The sequence below is a fragment of the Rhinolophus ferrumequinum genome, chromosome 2 (assembly GCF_004115265.2).
Source record: "Rhinolophus ferrumequinum isolate MPI-CBG mRhiFer1 chromosome 2, mRhiFer1_v1.p, whole genome shotgun sequence".
NCBI lineage: Eukaryota > Metazoa > Chordata > Mammalia > Chiroptera > Rhinolophidae > Rhinolophus > Rhinolophus ferrumequinum.
This window is the reverse complement of record NC_046285.1, coordinates 13,816,253-13,833,339: the sequence shown is the minus strand read 5'-3', so window position 1 is coordinate 13,833,339 and position 17,087 is coordinate 13,816,253. Positions and strand designations below refer to the sequence as shown.

Below are 17,087 nucleotides of genomic sequence, written 5' to 3'. Positions count from 1 at the left end.
TTCCTTTTTTCATAGCTGCACTGGTGCTACAATGGCAGTGGTGACTAGTATCAGAGGACTGTATGGCCCGCTGAAGCCAAAAATATTTATTATTTGGCTTTTCAGAAAAAGTTTGCTGACCCATTAACTAAATGATCTGCAACATTCTCAAAACTCAAAAATTACTAAATTCCAAATCACTTCATGTTTTTGTTTTTCAAAAGTAAAATAACATCTAAAATAGTTAAATTTAATAGCGGAAATATTCCAAGAACATAGCAAGTGCATATGCTACCTATATATTTTCTTTCCTAATCTTAAAAGGGAAGCGTCACTAAAAAGCATTAATGGAAAATTCCAGAATGGCAGAAAATCCAGCATTGAAAAGTGGTACGGCATATATTTCTTGGAGCTTGATAGGATGAAAATAATTCCAGATTTTTGTTAAAAAAAAAAAAAAAAAGAGTGTGTTTTATTTAAACGAGACCATATTGATAGGTTTTCTGCCTTGTTATACAATGAGGCAATGCCTAACCTACCATAGCTACTTTAACCTAAATAAACGATTGCACATAGCACATCTCTTCAGTGACGAGACAAGAGAGAAGGGATGACACCTACCATCTGTCATCCCATCCCTTCGATGAGGCAAAGCTGGTTGTTGGTCCATTCGCCCTCCCTTGTGTTTCTTTGTGGGCCTAGGCCTCTGACTTTGACTCAGGGCTGCACTGGTATTACTGTCAGTAGAAAATGGGCTGGTTGGTCGAGGTCTTTGAGAGGAAGTAAAGGCTTTGCCTAAAAAGAAAACAAAGGGAATGGGGGTATAGAGAATGTTATTATGAGACAATGAATCTTGTCTGTTTTGTATTTCTGCACTTACTAATACTAACCTATAAACCTGCCTAGAGATGCCATTTGAAGATATTAAATACTGGTGCATCTCCACAGAAAAATACGTCCTGCTACACTTATTTTGTCCAGTTTTTAATAACCAACACCTACCCACTGGCACAACTCAAACACATGAATATAAAACAAATCCACCCACCAAAAACTTGATATTACATCGTTATATTTTTATTTAACCTTGATCATCTTAGTGATATTTTCATAGAAGTATACAAATTCACGCAGCTTTTACTTCTTAAAAATTAAACAAACTATTTCTGAAATTAGGTACTGCCTTATTTGTTTAATCAAATATCACCCTTGGAATCCTGCAATCTCTCTTTCAGTACAGAAAAATGCGCTGTAGTAATTGCACTTGAAATTTTACGTGAAAGGTCTGCTCAGACACATGCATTAATTTGACCTTGCCACCCATACACACATACGGTGAATTGCACCTCTTTTAGCAGAAACTCAATAACGTTAGTGTATAGTATAGGCTAGATAGCAAGTTAAAACCCCTTGTATATCCAAAGTGCAATAGGTGTTTTCTGATGAATAATATTGTATCTGAGCAGACTCCAAATTCTCATTAAAAAATGAAATGTGCTGTGTTCTTGTGCCTTCGTGTACATATACAGGGAAATTTATTCTGGGAAAAGGTTAGCTAATAAATTTTCAATATCTTATAATTTTAATATCATGTTTATTATGGTAAGAGAGGGCTGAAGTGCATGTATATATCCTCTTGTGCATGTTTTCATTTCACACAAAATTATTGTATGTAGTTACAGTTTCTTAAGTCAGTGTGACATGATATTGCTTAATGTTTTATTAGCTATTAGAATACATGCAAGAAATGCACTTACTCCTTCTAATTTATTAGTTTCTTTATACCTTCTCATTGCCCTGCTTATAGCTATGCCACAAAAAGCACTCAGGCAACATAAAGTTTCTGACTTAATGCCTTATAAAGCAAGGAAATTCAAATAACCCTTATATTACAACATATTTTAGTTCGGATGCTATATGAAAAATAAACCTCTGCAATGCTTAGGAAATATTTTTTATTTCATTTGAAGATACCTAATGCATCCTCAAAGGTAATATTGATGATATATATCAAAGAAAATTTCCAGGACTCATTTTTATAACTTGAGAGTTTAGTGAAGGGTCAAAATCGTTTTTCTTTACTATCTGAATAGTATTAAGATTTCAAAAGTGCATTTAGAATTTCATTAATTTTTTTTCTTGTGAGGTAGCTCAGTTTAATTCATATATTAGAATCTTCTTGTATATTCATTTAAGAAGTACACATAGTCATATAATAATATGCATTATGCCAAAGTTATTTTGGCATAATGTAAATGTAAAACAAACGATTACAAATTACTGATCTATTATTAGAGTGAGTTCCATATTTATTTTTTCAGGGAATGATTAGATACATGAAAAATTACATAATAGACCTTTTATATTATTCCTTATTATTCTCAGAAACCAAAATTAGATTATGCTAAAGAGCAATACACACGTAGTCATTTTTTTTTCAACTTGCAAATGCAGTGGGTGTATCTTTTATAGCATCCTTTAACAAATAATAAATTATTGGATTAAAACCTTAACAGCCAAACAATTAATAATACTATCAGCCATTTGAACTGTTAGACTGACAGCGTTAGACCCATTCACCCCATGCTGAGAAAGCCTTCCCAGAAAATGCATTTGCAGAAAGAAATGGGGCAAAGGAAAGTAATAGAGATAAAAGCTGAATAATTTTAATCACTGGGCACATTATTGATTATGTGAGAATTTTGCAAAGTGTGAGTTATTGAAAATTTAATGGCAATCTTAGTTGCAGCTTTGCTGTAATATAAAAAGGAAGCATATTCCAATTAATCAGCAGAACCGTGAAGGCAAAAGGAAATAAAGGATAGAAAATGGTGAGTAGGAGCCTATTCTTATCTCGGCAAATCTAGCATCACAGGAGAGTTCTGGTAATTGAGCATCCAAATTGTGTTCATGCATACTAAAGAAATCCCTTCAATCAGACTCACTGAGGAGAAAGAACAGGAGAAAAATAGCTCAGTGTCCAAAGGACCAGATTCTCTCATGCAAAGAGTGTTGACTCAGAGTCTACCAACCTGTTCTCGTAAGGCTGGTTCCATCCAGCCTAAAACCAGCTTTATCTGCTGCTGCCACCAGTGCTTGTGCAAAGCTGCCGCTGGCAAAGATGGAGCCATCTGAGGAGCTACCTACACTAGATCTATGACTAGAAAAGTTACGATCCTCATCAGATGCAGAGCCCCATCCATTTACCATTGAACCTAAAAACAAATGTAGTTGTCTAGTGAGTTGTATATATTGGAGAGCTCATCTGTTTGCACACACTCTACGAATGAACAAGTCGGCTGCCTCAGCTCCTCACTCTTCCTCGTGGTAAACCTGGTTTCAGCAGGACTTCTTTACCATATGCAAGCATCAGCCATGTTTGAAACCTCCTTAGTGCTGAAGAATGAAGCTCATTTAAAACCTGTATCCGTTTGCAAGACGTGAACAAAACATATTCCGTATGGTTTCATTCTTACATTGTTAAAATTATTACATGATTATTTTCCAAAAGAGACTTGCTAAGTACAAGTCCTACAATTCAGAAAAGAACGCTTTTAACGAACTGAATTATAGTGTATTTAAAGTAAACTTATCAAGGACTCAGTTGAAGAAATTGTGTGAATATATTTTGAATTTAATGCAGACTCTAATGATAATTTGCATGAAATCTACACTTGGACATTGTAAAGGGGATAGAATTATTTCAAGATTTTAAAATAAAAATTGAATTAGTCAGGAAGTAACAGTAAACATAAACAAAAAAGTATAAATAATATCACAACAAATAGACTTAGAATATAAGAAAAATGTATCTTTGAAAAATTCTCTTAATTTCAAAGCTCAGTATGCTTTCCTTGCTCTTTAATTAAGAATGCCCATTTTCTCTTAATACTAATCTTTATTTTAGAAAATTAACCAGTATGAAGAATATCACTGGTGTTAATAGGAATTTCTCTGCAAAATGCAACATAGCAATAGAGGAAAAGAATTCATCTTTATGTGTAAAGAGCTGCAAAATATAAAAATACGGATAAATAACTTTCTTTCTTAATTTTTCATCAAGTCATTTACAATTTTATACATTTTATTAGACCAAGCACACTGAGACCTTAATCTACACATAATACAATTAATATTATAATAGTTAAGTTGATGTACCATTAATTTGTAACACAGTGAAGTACCAAATGTTGCTTATTCTAAATATTTTAAAAAGAGAGACAAAGTATATATGAAAAGCTAATATTTCTAAATAAACCAAACACATATTTACATAAAAGAGATTACAGTCGGGAGCCATAGATTTTTCTGCTTTTCTCCAATATTTAAGAGACAAAAGTAAAGTTAGAGGAGTGTTGCCACGATGAAGTATTTCTACTTTTAGTCAGGGTGCCAGGATACAATAACACGGGTTCATGCACTTTCAATACAGAAAACAGAAACCCAAGAGGTTAGGAGGATCTAAGAACTTAAAAGGGTGTTAAGTGTAGCAGAGAAAGATAGAGTTTTGATTCTATTTGCCAAAAGCACAGAGATACACGTTTTACTTTCAAAACAAATTCCCTTGACACAGGCCACTGAAAGGAAGCCAAGATAACACCAGCAACTGAGCCTCCTCTGAGAGAACCATTTCTCAGTTAATAATCACAAGTCAAGGACCAACAGCCCAAAATGAAAGGAGAAATGATGCAATAGGCTTTGCAATATAATGTTACAGTAGATAAGAAAAAAATCAAAGTGATTCAGTCAGCAATCACAAAAGAATATGAAACCCTAGAACTGAGGACAGTTTTGAAACATGTGACAGCTCAGTCCCAGTCCCTCCTATGTACTGTTTTCTGTATTTCTGAATGTCTGCTGAACATCTGCGAATACATCTGTGTCAGCTATTTGAAACTCACGCTCCAAACAAGCGTCTCCTTTTCTCCATCTCCAGTTTCATGCCTAAGCACTTCCTGATTCCCTTCTAGTCTCTCCCGTCTTTCTCATTATCATCTGAATTAATTTTCTGAAACATTGGTCACATAATATTGTTCCTCTGTTCGAAGCCTTACCTAGTTTACCAATGCCACATGCAAACACCAAATGAGGTATCTGAGATCCTCCGATATCTAGCCCAATCCACCTTTGCAGCCCATTTACTCTTATAGACGGTGCCGTCCCATTGCCTCACCTACATAACATTACTCACACACCACGGGATTGTTACTAATTCTATTAACCACTACCGAACTTCAAAGTCCAAATCAATATCTTTCCTTTAATAACCCTGATTTCACCTCACCTTCAACTCTGTTTAAGGCGAATCAATCTCTCTATCTCCTGTGTTTTTCAAACACGCTGCATATAGTAACATATCAAATCTCTGCAAACTATAGTTTGTTGCATATATATTTCCTCTTCAAGACAGAAAAACTCTGGACTAACTCATTCATTTTCATATTTCTTGAACAAGAACATTGCACAGTAGAAATTTCAAGAAACATTGGGCGCAACACATTAAATGTCTTCATTATTCACTGTAAATTCTATTCCACGTGTAATTTCCGAGCAATGACCTTATTTTAGTTACAGAATGTGCTCATGAGAACTCCTAGAAAATTCATTAAATAAGAAGTATATTTTACATGTAAAATTGTTACAATGTTAGTCAACTCTTGATTACCTGGACGGAGAAAGCAGTAATTACCCCAAAAAAGAAACAAACACAAAAATAATTTAGATAATACCTTGGCTATGCTTTGATAGCTTAATATTGATATTTATCAATATCTTACTCAAATTTAGACAATGATGCTATAGTAAGTGCAGTATTACTTTCTCTCTGACTTCCTCATCCACACTCACCCATCTTAATGTGCTAAACTCTCTCCTCCCTTTTAAAAAATTCTCCTTTCTCCACTATAACCAAAAAATAGTTGAGTCTGTTTTGCCTTTTTTTTTTTCTTTGTTTATTCAAGTTGGCTTGCTCCGTGGTTCTATCCCGAGGATCCAGCATTTTGGCAAATTTAATCTCTGAACCTATTAAAACTTAGGAAAACTCCTACACCATAGCAGTGTCACTAAAGAAATGCCATCGTGTAAGATCTCTTAACAGAGAGTGAGCTTGACTTTTTTCAAAAACACCCTGTTCATCTCCTTGTGATAGTGAGTCCTTCATATGAGGATTTCCATGTGCAAATTTGCCAACCCTTAAAATCAACTACTTTCCTGCTTTGTGTCTTTGCTCTGAATTTATCTTTTAATGCTCCTTACCAGGCCCTCAGAAATTCCAGTTATTCAGGAAGCTTTCCCCAATGTTTTTTTTTAACCCTTCCTGGGAAAGAGAGTAGCACGGAAGACATGGCTTCAAGTGAGTGCTTGACAATACAGAAAGAACACCAGCTAGTCTTTATTATTATCATTAAATTAACTGGGGTGACATTGGTTAATCAAATTGTATAAGTTTCAAGTATACAGTGCTATAACACATTATCTGTATACAGCAATTTTTCTTTCCCACTCTTCCGTAAGAGCAAAGAAACTAAGTAAGATGACTTCAGAGTTGAATTGATGTGTGCCGTGGAGATGTGGCCATGGTGAGCAACAGGAAACCTCACAGCCGCAAGCTACAGAGCGGCAAGTGCCCTTAGATTACTGTAGTTGAGTTTCCTTCAAAATGGAAGGCAAGAAGGAAACAAATAAAAAGAAAGGAATACATTTTCTTTCCCTCTTAGTCCCTTTTTCTTTGTCTTCAACAGGCCCTCCAGTACGGTACATAGAATGGGTTGATTTGTAGGGAAGATTTTTAAAGAAAACCAGAAGTATACCATGAATAAAAAAGTATGAAGCACATATTAAATTTCCTCCATGTTGTAAAATTGTTAAAATTTATTTAACATTTACTGATTCCACCTCTCTGTGGCTACCATTCTTTCTCATTCTTTAGATTTAAACATCAAGAATCACCTGGAGATTTATGTAAACTAATACACACACACACACACACACACACACACACACACACACACAGAGGGAAGACGATGATTGGAAGGAAACAACATTGATTTATGAATTAGAAAGTAAGCATTTTTGTGTGATAATTGCTTTGGTTTTCTAAATGTAAATGTAAACATGAAAATTGAAATGAACACTAGATAAAGCGGCTCATGTAGACTGCTTACAAATTACAAGCAATCCATACCAAATTGACATGATATAGCCCCAAACATAATCAATACCAATTTAAACATTTAATGAAAAATAAATTTATGTCACATAACCAAATTTATTTGTGTTTACAGTTTCAATCTTTCCAAATTCCTCAGGTTTAAAATTGCTAAAAGGCCAAAAAAAAAAAAAAATCTGAAATTTATTCAAGCTGCTAAAGAACTGCATATAGCACATTAAGTTGTTGCTCAAATGTTACTGAGCAGTAAAATACCATGATGAAGTGGCAGCTTGCTGTGTCTCTATTACATCTTCAGCACTAAAATTAATTTATGATCAGTCATCAATTAATTTACATGTCATTTTATGCTAAATCCTTCCTTGCTGATAAATGCTTATCCTTAGATCCATTAAGCTAGAGTAAAGTCTGTGCTTTACAATATGACCCTGCTAATTGTTGCATTACCATTTTTATGAGATACAAAAACTGGCTGTCCCCCATTTTTTTTTCAGCCAATATTTAATCCAGAAACTCTCTTTATTAAGTGCAATCTGTCTAACTGTCTGTTAAAAACAATCTTCAGCTATAAATGTCTATGGGCAGATCAATCCAAATGTTGACCTCTGCCCAGGTGTAGAAAACCATGTCTAATCTTTAGAAGTCCTTCTTTCACTCAAACATTGAATATACAACAATTCCATATACATACCTCTGAGAGAAAGATATGCGTAATATATATGCAAATCAAAATAAGGAATTAAAAAGTATCTTCTTTGGGAGATTTGACACCTGTAACCTTGTTCCACTAAGATAAAAATTGAATATGTGACATTCTGCTTTTATCTGTTACATTTTGAAATTTAAATTTAATTTATCTTATGATACATAAAAGCTGTTGAGGTAGCCTAAGAAAATGACAATTATTTTGAGGATATCTCTAAAATTTCCCTAATATTAAAATATTTTCCATGAGTTTTTGCAACAAAAGTAACATGTCAGGTCACACTTTTAACTGGCCAATTTTCTAAAAGCTGTGTGGTCGAGTAAGATGGTGAAGCTGCCAGGTTTTACTATTTTCAAAATGATCTGATTTGGGAGTTCCAGTAAAAACCTCCAAAGACATAAAATACAGAAAATATGGAGGCACAATTTCCTTTCAGCTGTGGTATTTATTTGAGGTCCGGCAGTCAAGGAAACTGTTTTTTCCATTTTGCTTCATCACACTCACTCTCAGTCTTACTTTTTGTGATCACGGAGGCGGGTCAGATCTTGGCTCCATGTTTAGAACATTTTCCTCCTGCTTTCTCTTCCATTGCCTTCTGTTTCTTTTTTCCTGTGGTGAAGTCATTAAATTCAGGAAACACTTACACTTGACTCCCACCATGAAAGCTATAGAAAGCAGTGTTGAAGGCTTCCCCATCCTGTTACCAAAAATGTGGGTTTGGCGGTTAGGAAGAAATATTACAAGCATGTTCCTGAAGAGTGAAACAATCCCGTATGTTTACTTTCTAGCCAAAAACAGAGTGTGAGGTGCTGTGATCAAAACATTTTTATACATTATCGCAACCAAATATGTTTAAATAAGTATAAATTAAAATAAAAATGATAAAACTGAGATTTCCTACAGAAAGTGCTGACAGAGTTGAATTTTGTTAGCACGAGTCACTATAAGTGAATATAGACCGAAATATGAGAAAAGTAAAGAACAAAAGTTACATCTAAAAATTAATATTTTTGATCTTGATTAAGTATATGGGGGTAAGGACTAATGTTTTCAAAGATAAAATTATATGTTGCATTTTTATAAATACATACTTATTCATATGTGGAGAGAGAGAGAGAGAGAGAGGAGAGTGAGAGAGAACAGAGAGAGATATTTACATGTTAAGTAATAGATCAGGAAGTAATTTTCATCTTAAATATGCTATACCCAGAGATTAGAAAAAAAGTTGGGCATCTCCAGAACAGGGATTATGATAATTTATCTTTAGAGTAAGATTGATTTTACTCTAGAAATCACAAGAATGATTTTGAACATTCTTGTGTCATTTATCAGGTGTGTGATCATCTTGAAAAAAGCTTCAAATCCCTCTGTGACTCAATTCTTTATCTATATAAAGGAGAATAAAAATAGGGTTGTGATGATTAAATGAGTTAATGTAAGTTAAAACCTTAAAACAGGGATCAGCAAACTTTTTTGATAAAGTACCAGCTACAAAATAGTTTAGGCCTAGCCTTCTCTGTCATATATTCTTTTTAGTTTCTGTTTGTTTGTTTTCTTAGAACCCTTTGAATTTTCTTAGAACCCTTTGGATTTTTTTGAACCCTTTGAATTTTTTTTAAGAAACATTCTTAGCTCACCAAGCCATATAAAAAAAAAAAAACAGATCACCTCTTATAAGACTGTCTTTCACTTATGAAGGGTTATCTATGTGCAAGTTACTATTATTATTATTATTATTATTATATCTAAATTCCTAGGCAAGTGGTTGAAAGAACCAGGCATTCCCTAAACGTGTGTTGTGGGAATACATAAATAATATAACAGATTTGCTAATACATTCTCCATTACTGAATTTTATGGACTGAATGTTGGTATCCCATTGAAATCTATATGTTCAAGCCCAAACCCCTAATGTTATGATATTTGGAGGTGAGTCTTTTGGAAGTAATTAGGTTTAGGTGGTGTCATGGCTGTGGGGTCACCATGATGAGATTAGTGACCTTATAAAAAGAGACCAGAGAGTATGTTTGTGTGAGAAGATAGTGGTCTGCAAGCCGGGAAGAGAGTTCTCATCAGGAGTCCAATCTGCCAGCACCTTGATCTCAGACTCCTCAGCTTCCAGAGCTATGAGAAATAAATGGCTGTTGCTTAAGCCTCCCAGTCTACAGTATTTTGTTATGGAAGCCCAATCAGACAAAGGCACTGAGTTCATGAGATATGGAACTACAGATATTTTCTTCTCTGCTTGGCCTTTTCCATCCATAAACCATTGTCAAAATTTAAGAAGTCTCTCAGTAACTCTTTAGTTGTTATGAAAATATTTGGAATTAATATACTCATTTCTTACAAATATTGGGCTCTATACCTTGTTAACTACTGATATTCTGTAATGTCGCAGCTGTTGGAATATAATATATCCAAGCAAAATCCTGAATAATTTTATATACAGGCTTACTAGCCCATCTCTATCTTGTAATTGGAGTATCATTCTCGTTGGTTTTAGAGTTTCAGGGAATGGAACACTACTGTTAGTTCTATTTAATAAAAGTGGTCATTGGTTGCATGAATGAAAATCTCTATCAGAGAATTAAGGTGAAAGTAATGGCTAATTTACTCACACCACACACAGATTTAAAACTCCAAGTAATTTAGGGTAAGATCAGAATCCTCTCTGTGGGCACTTTAGTGGTTACCAGAGGGTAGGGAGGTCGGCGGTGGTAGATGAGGGTAAAGGGGGTCAAATATATGGTGATGGAAGGAGAACTGACTCTGGGTGGTGAGCACACAATGTGATATATAGATGATGTATTACATAAATGTATACTTGAAACCTATGTAATTTTACTAACCATTGTCACCCCAATAAAATAGAAATAGTGTGTTTTATTGTCCACCTCATTTAGCACCATTACACTGGCCTTAAGTGTCTGAAACAAACATAAACACATTAGAATGATGTTAGCATGTTGTCATTTATACCATTTGGTCCTCACATACATTCGCCGCAGGGCCATCCCCATGTGCGTGCATGTGCACGCGCACACACACACACACACACACACACTCTCTAGCACACTCGTAGCCCTGTTTACATACAAACACACTTACATAAACTCATACACACACACTTTACATATAATCACAAAACCTATCTATACTCTTACACATGTGTTTCTACACACGCACAGTCTACACATGCATACTATTTTGGACAAAATATATTTACTTTTATTTTTAGTTTATATTATGCTTGTACCCTAGAAAGCAAATTAAATCTTTGATCATACCTTTCCCACACAGTTACTGTAGAGCCACAAAATAAATAAGTAAAGGAAAAAAAGAGTTTCCTATTCAGCTACTTTTGTGTACAGTGCAATTTATTTTTCTAAAGAGATGTATTATTCCTAGAACAAATTCATCATGGAATACATACCTAAATACCCTGACATTTTTATATATGGCAGTAATTAAGCAGTAGGAAAGTAGACTGTTTTCAAGTAGGAATAATAGACTGTTTTCTTAGCAATAAGAGCTTCATTTGGAATGAACAGTATACCAGTTACAAGGAGGAATGCAAATTGTTTTTAACCGCAGTCACATTAGACAGTTGAACATATTACTAACAGGTGAGCATGTAACACTGAAAATGGCATCCTCCTGATTTATAGATGTATTTATCATCTTTGACATTATAATATTTAATAAAATAACTACCTAGGCTACAGCTGACTTTTTAAATTATTGCAATTCTCTACTGCATTCCTAATGGAAAAGAGTTCAGTATCATTAGTGAGATATGCAAAAATATGCAAAATTTTACCCTGAAGGAGATTATGCTAGAAACTCAGGCAAAGGGGCTTAACATGATAGTGCACTAATAAGTTAGCTCTCTGCATTCCAAGATTTCAACTTTTGCTCTGCCACATTTAGTTGGATCTGGATTTCAAATCACAGCGGTGTACCTGCAGTCTATCTGCAGTTCTTAAATCTTAATTAGCTTGGCAAGCCGACGGCCCCCAGGTAAGAATAAAAACTGAAAAGAGGGCACATGCATCACACATTGTGTACTGCAGGAAGGGATGCAGCGGGAAATATAGGTACTAATAATGCTTCTCCATCACTGTCATAAAGCAGTTTCCATCAGTGTTTTTTGAATTCTAACACAGTGCAAAATCTGTACAAGTTTGGAAGCTGATGGTGTAAAACGTAATGAAATGGGACTGCGGTAAAATGCCTCCTAGGATGAAAGATATCATCAGAGTAAATATAGAAATGGGTACTCTTCTGAGAAGACCCAATGACATGCAAAGGCAAGACTTAACATTTTTAGTAGTTACATCTTTAGTATATACAGCTATATAGTCATCTAAGAGGCATTTGTGTGTGTGTGTGTGTGTGTGTGTGTGCACCAAAGAATGGATACCGACTTGAATAGAAAGACTGAAATTTTACTTTTCTTCATATTCATTGTGTATACATTAGCATTTGAATTTTTCCAACAAAATTTGATAGTTTTGAAACCTTGGAAATAGGTTGCAGTCCTGGGATCAGCCTAGGGGAGTACTAATTGCAGCCTTTCACTTGGTAAACAAGGAAAGAGGAAGCCACAGGAGAAAACAAAATACCTGCATTTCTTGGGAGAGAAGCAATTACTGGATCCAACAATGTGACATTCATAAGTGTGTGGTTTATCTCACTACACATTTTCTCCACCCTAACAATAACACCTTACGCAACCTTCGAGGAACTTATTCTGAAGACTTGCTTATTTTCATCAATGAATGACTATATAGCGTGAAATATCAACAAGCATATTAAGATTGTACTCACTTAGTATGTTGCTCCTGTTATACCAACTTTATGATTTCTAAAAGTCAAGGTTTTTATATAATCGACTTGGTTTCCCAATAGAGTGAACTTCTCATGAAAGCCCTGGGTATAATTGAGTTTTCTTTCATGTCTTTAAAGCTTTTTAAAATTCATGGATTTTCTTATCATTTTTGCTGCAAAGCAAAAGAATTTCCAAATCCTTTTTGAATTTTGTGTTTAATATTAACCTATTTAAAATGGTACAGAAATAGATGGAGTGGAATAACTCTTACATAAGACACTCTTTGATTTCTGATGCATTTTAATGTCGCAAATAGGTCAGTTAGTCTTACTAAATTAGTTCCGTTACCTGTCACCGAGCTGTCTAGATTGTCCATACTGGATCCGGGCGTCTGCTCTAGCGCTCTCAGGGGCCTGGGGATTTCTAAAGCTTCCTCCTCCTCATCCGCGTCGTCATCTGGAACATCTGTTTCCAAATCAGAAATCAAGCCTCCGGACATGTAACCTAATGGTGGAACTGGGGGCTGTGGAGGTTGATTATTGCTTTGAATGTGCCTAGAATTTAAACGGAGAGGGGGAAAAATGAATTTGTCAACATGCCACCAAATTGTAATTAGAGTGAAACAACGTGTTCTGGTAACTAATTTTGTCTTCTTGTTTCCCAGGAACCGATTTGGGTGCTCCCAGTCCTTTCTCAGAGTTCAGCAGAGGCAATCGGCTACGCCTACACGACTTGCCAAAACAACACAGACCATCACACTCTTCTACTGGTATTTAGGGGATGAATCACAGAGAACAAAAAATACAGACCCGGCATTTTTTGTCTGTAAATAAATTTTCCAAAGAAGAAGAGGGATATTTGTCACAAATAACTGTTTAAAGCTGATTGTTTTTTGCCTAAATATAATTTTGTTCCCAGTTTAGCGTCATTCCACGCAGCCTGCGTAACCCTGTGTGACCTGCTGGCATGAAGAAAAGTGTCATTTGAAAGCCTAATACCCATCTTCCCTGCCCCAACCAGGAGCACATTCCTTGCCTTACAAGGCTTGTCCTGCACCCCAGGAACCAGGCCGGCCATTGTTTCTACTTTAACCCCCTTTGGGGTAAACATGACTACTTTGTATTCTAGCTACTTATTTGTGTGTCTGTCTCACCCACCAAAGTATTAAATACCCGAAAGGCAGAAAAGATTCATCTGAGCACTCTGCTTAGAACATTAGGTATGCTAAATAAACCAATGCAATGAATGAAGAACCTTAATCTCAACTTTGTAGAGTAGATAGAATTATCACCTCTCTTCTAGAATTTGTTAAAGTGAAGTTCAATTTAAGTGACTTGTTTCATGTCACCCGGCTAGTAAAATGTAGAGTTGGACACTGGGGTTCAGTTACTGTTATTAAACAGTGACTATACCATGTTTTGACACATTTCTTTCTTTTTCTTTTTCGCCTTGATACAAAGTATTTAAAAGACCTCTGCTATTTAAGGGAAATGGAAAACAAGTGCAGTGCATTTTTTAGTTACCTTTTTTAAATTTAAAGATACAAGATTATTTTTCTTTAATATTTACATTTTTCTGGAAAATATTTCATTCTTCTAGAATTTAATATTCCTCTCACAATCTCATTCTTGAACTTGTGACCAACTCCAAGGTTAACGCCATTCTAGACCTTTCAATATTTAAAAAAAAAGCAACCTAATATGTTAGCTCTGGAAGCTACCTCAGTAGCATCTGGTCCACATCTTTATTTTAACAGATCAGGAATTTTGAGGTCCCAAGTTATTATTTAGCATTCATCATAGCTCATTCTTTGAAAAGTCAGGAAGTTTCCTAAGTACTATTACTAAACGTCTTGAGTGTTGATGACCACACCTTTCTCTGTTTCCTCAGATTCTGTTTGTGAGTCGGGGACGGAGTGAGCCAAGTCATATGCAAAGGAAAAGAAGGTGATATTTACCGACATGATTCCTTTTCCTCTAACGGCGGGCCCTTTGGTCTTGGGAAGGACCAAACAGACCAACACTCTAGCCCTACATCACTGTCGATACCTCTTGATGAGACAAAGACACATTAAGCGGTGCAAAATATACTCTTTGAGTTCATCGGAGTTACAAGAAAAACTGAAATACAGGAAGTGGGTGTGGAACATGTATAAATATCTCCTAGTAACAAGCACTGTGCTGTGTGCCTCATGGCTCAATATGAACAGAATCCCTGGAGTTGAAGCCTGGGAATTGTTTTTCAGTGATAAATTGGGAATTCAGTGGGAATTGCTTCTCCTGTGATGTTCATATGCAGCCCAGATGGAGAGGCCTTACTATTCCAGAAGGGCAAGGTCCTGTGTGAGCACATGGAGTCTCCTAATCCCCACACACAGAGTCAGCAGTGACATTCTGGGGGATCGTTGATTGGAAGAAAAAAACACACTGAGAAAAAGAAGCAGGGTCTGCTCTGTGGGTACATGGAGCAGGCGGAGATGAACTCGTTTGTTCACGCCATTTAGCAAATACCTATGGAGCACTCTCTAAGTGGGCACCCTTCTGAAGGGGGAAAGATAGCAGTGAACATTTCGGGGGGGGGGGGAATCAAGCCCATCTGAATAATAACAGCTATGATGGAGCCAGATACTTTACTAACTACTAGTACAAATGCATTTAATTCTCACAAAAACTGTGATGTGCATTAATAAACTTGACCTTGCCTAAAGCTAAGTTGGGCCTTTGCCTGTGCTCCTGGAAGGTAATCACGAAGCTCTAGAATGTCCCATTAGATAAAAGTGTCTTTGTTTACTTAGAGGCCTTAGGCTCCTCCGTAGAGTCTAACAATGTAATTTATGGTGGGGGCTTTGAGTCACATGGTTATCAGCTTGCTTCCTGGAGGAGTTGGGTACCAGTCAGCCATGCAGAGAGTCAACCGTATCTATGTGACTGAATCCCAGTAAAGACTCTGAACCTCAAGGCTCACGTGTGCTTCCCTGGTTGGCGACACTCCTTGCATATCGTCACCCGTCTTTTTGGGGAAACTAAAGTTAGGAGAGAGGAACTGGAAGCTCTTCCTTTAGAACTTTCTTAGACTCTGTCCTATATATCTCTTCTCTTGGCTGATGTTAATCTCTATCTTTTCACTGTAATAAACTGCCACTTTGAGTGTCACAGCTTCCTGTGAGCTCTGTGGCTCTTTCTAGTGAATCCTTGGGGACTGTCCTCTCACTTCATACATGAGCTAATTACTGTTATCATCATCGTTTTACAAATGGGGGACTGAAGCACAGAAATGTTAAGCAAGTTACCTGTTGTCATACAACTACTGTATCTCCCCGAAAATAAGACCTAGCCAGACAATCATTAGCTCTAATGTGTATTTTGGAGCAAAAATTAATATAAGACCCGGTCTTATTTTACTATAATATATGACAGGGTCTTTAATATAACATTATAATATAATATAATATGATATAATATGATATAATATAATATAATAATTCCGTGTATTATATTAATTTTTGCTCCAAAAGACGCATTAAAGCTGATTGTCCGGCCAGGTCTTATTTTCGGGGAAACAGGTTAGTAATGGCAGTGGCAGGGGTCCCAACCTTGGCTGCCCCCTGTCAAATACGAGACCAAACATCAGAATATCTGGCGGTAGGGCCTAGGTATCAACATACTTTAAGGCTATTCAGGTGATTCCAAAACACAGGCAGATTCAAGAACCTTGAGCTAGAATCTGAGCTTTAAATGACTAAACCTCACAGCTTCATTGGTTAATTTGAAAGAAGCCTGCTGGCTCCTCAAACAGCTTGAATTTAAACAGTGGTGTTTTATAAAGCAGCCTGATGCAAAATAATACTGTGTTTAACAAAAGTCTTTGACTTTTGGGGTGGGGGGGGAATTTTTTTTGTAATTGAGGAAAATGTTCAAAAACCTTTAGTTCTAAGAAAAGAACCTGTCTAAGAAAAGAACAAGCTTTCAGTGTTATACCTGGTTTTAGTATCTCTTTGCACATTTAGCTATATTTTTAAATAGTTCATCAACACTATGAATAAGATTTATCTCATTATCAACTTATTCCTGTAGCCAAAACTATCAAAAAGAAGCAAATATTATTTCATAAAAATTTACTCTAACTCCAAGCACAGGGTATAAATCAACAGAGGATAACCACAGGTATGTCTTTGAGATTTCTTTTTCAAGAGTCAGACTTATATGTTACTATGTAAGAGAAAAGAGAGGAAATAAGAAAAAAAAAACGTTCAAAATTGTGAGAGATGGTCCTGCCTACACTCCTGTCATATTTTCATAGGATATCTAAGTAGATTTCCATCTGTACCTTATGACAGTTTACAGATTGATTAGAAAAAAAGGAATTTGGGATTTGTAATTTATTCTAGGGTTTTGAAAATACAT

The 17,087-nt window shown here is 35.7% G+C and overlaps 1 protein-coding gene across 11 annotated transcripts in view; it reads right to left on the bottom strand.

The window, feature by feature from the left end:
* The window catches only part of ROBO2 (roundabout guidance receptor 2), a 1,653,426-nt gene that overhangs the window by 11,241 nt on the left and 1,625,098 nt on the right, over window positions 1-17,087 (bottom strand). For all 11 annotated transcript variants that reach the window (XM_033131291.1, XM_033131233.1, XM_033131225.1 and 8 more), the window contains 2 exons: window positions 13,033-13,238; window positions 601-774 (listed from right to left, as the gene is read on the bottom strand). In XM_033131291.1, coding sequence (XP_032987182.1) covers window positions 601-774; window positions 13,033-13,238 — 380 coding nt within the window. The remainder of the gene's footprint in view (window positions 1-600; window positions 775-13,032; window positions 13,239-17,087) is intronic.